The sequence below is a fragment of the Eimeria mitis genome, genomic scaffold (genome assembly GCF_000499745.2).
Source record: "Eimeria mitis Houghton genomic scaffold, Emh_scaff869, whole genome shotgun sequence".
In the NCBI taxonomy this organism is placed as follows: Eukaryota; Apicomplexa; class Conoidasida; order Eucoccidiorida; family Eimeriidae; genus Eimeria; species Eimeria mitis.
In genome coordinates, this window is record NW_013576402.1 from 10,167 (window position 1) to 11,551 (window position 1,385).

Genomic DNA, 1,385 nt, shown 5'->3' on the forward strand with positions numbered 1-1,385 from the left:
GCAGCAACAACAGCAGCAACAGCAGCAGCAGCAGGCAATCCCTGAAGACCCGCCTGTTGGAGGTGAAACAGCAGCAGCAGCAGCAGCAGCAACAGCAGCAACACATTCGCATGTATTGCGTCAGCTCCAGGAGCTGCAGCAGGAGCAGCAGCTGCAACAGCAGCAGCAAGTGCAGCAGCAGCAAGTTCAGCAGCAGCAGCAGCAGCAGCAGCAGCAGGGCGTTCGATATGAGCTGCTGCAGCAGGTGCTGCAGCCCAAGGNCAGCAGCAGCAGCAGCAGCAGCAGCAGGGCGTTCGATATGAGCTGCTGCAGCAGGTGCTGCAGCCCAAGGGGGACGATCTAGATAAACAAATTCTGCTGCAGCAGCGGATCCTGAGAGCGCAGCAGCAGCAGCTGCTGCAGCTGCGAGCTAGCAACCTCAGCAGCAGCGCGGAGGAGAGTTGGCAGCAGCAGGACCCTCTGCTGCTCCAGCTGCAGCAGCAGCAGCAGCAGCAACAACAGCAGCAGCAACAGCTGCAGCAGCAGCTGCAGCAGCAGCAGCAGCAGCTGCAGCAGCAGCAGCAGCGGCTGATGCCGACACCGCAGCAACTCGCATTGCAGTGCAGCGGCCTGCAGCAGCAAGTGCTGCTGCTGCAGCAGGCCCTCCAGAGCAGCAGCAAGGAGACGTTGGCTGGGCTTAAGGGCACACTGCAGCAGCAGCAGCAGCAGCTGCAGGTGCTGCTGCTGCAGCGGCTGCAGCAGCTGCAAGAGCAGCAGCAGCAGCGACAGCAGCAGCTAGGGCTTCAGCAAACAGACGTTAATGGGTGTACTGCTGCTTCGTTGCTGCTGCAGCAGCAGCAACAGCAGCAGCAGCAGCAGCAGCAGCANTTAATGGGTGTACTGCTGCTTCGCTGCTGCTGCAGCAGCAGCAACAGCAGCAGCAGCAGCAGCAGCAGCAGCACGCGTTGGATACAGCAGCAGGACAGCCTGATCCGTGGGTTTTTGCTGCCGACCAGCAGCAGCAACTGCATCTGCAGCAGCAGCAGCTACAGCAGCAGCTGCAGCAGCAGTTACAGCAGCAGCTCCAACAGCAGCTGCAGCAGCAGCTGGAGCAGCAGCAGCAGCAGCAACAGCAGCAGCAGCAGCAGCAAAAGAAACGCGAGAGACGCGGCACCGTGCGAGGCCCCCTGCTGCAGCTGCCTGCTGTTGAGGTGCGCAGAGGCCAGGGCAAGAAGCAGCGGAAGCAGCAGACAGGAGACAGCTGGGATGCAGCAGCAGCAGCTGTTGCTGCTGCAGCAGAGGCTGCAGCAGAAGCAGCAGCAGCAGCAGCAGCTGTCACCACAGCTGAGGCAGCACCGGGAAAACGCCGCAGAATTCCATCCGCAAAAGCCCTAGCAGCAGCAGCA

General features: G+C 61.6%; 1 protein-coding gene across 1 annotated transcript in view; it reads left to right on the plus strand.

Annotated features, from left to right (window-relative positions):
* EMH_0024150 (uncharacterized protein) overlaps positions 1-1,385 on the plus strand; it is a gene marked incomplete at both ends in the record, with an annotated part of 3,670 nt that overhangs the window by 388 nt on the left and 1,897 nt on the right. Inside the window, 3 exon segments of the mRNA XM_013502257.1 lie at positions 1-119; positions 313-714; positions 903-1,384. Coding sequence (XP_013357711.1) covers positions 1-119; positions 313-714; positions 903-1,384 — 1,003 coding nt within the window.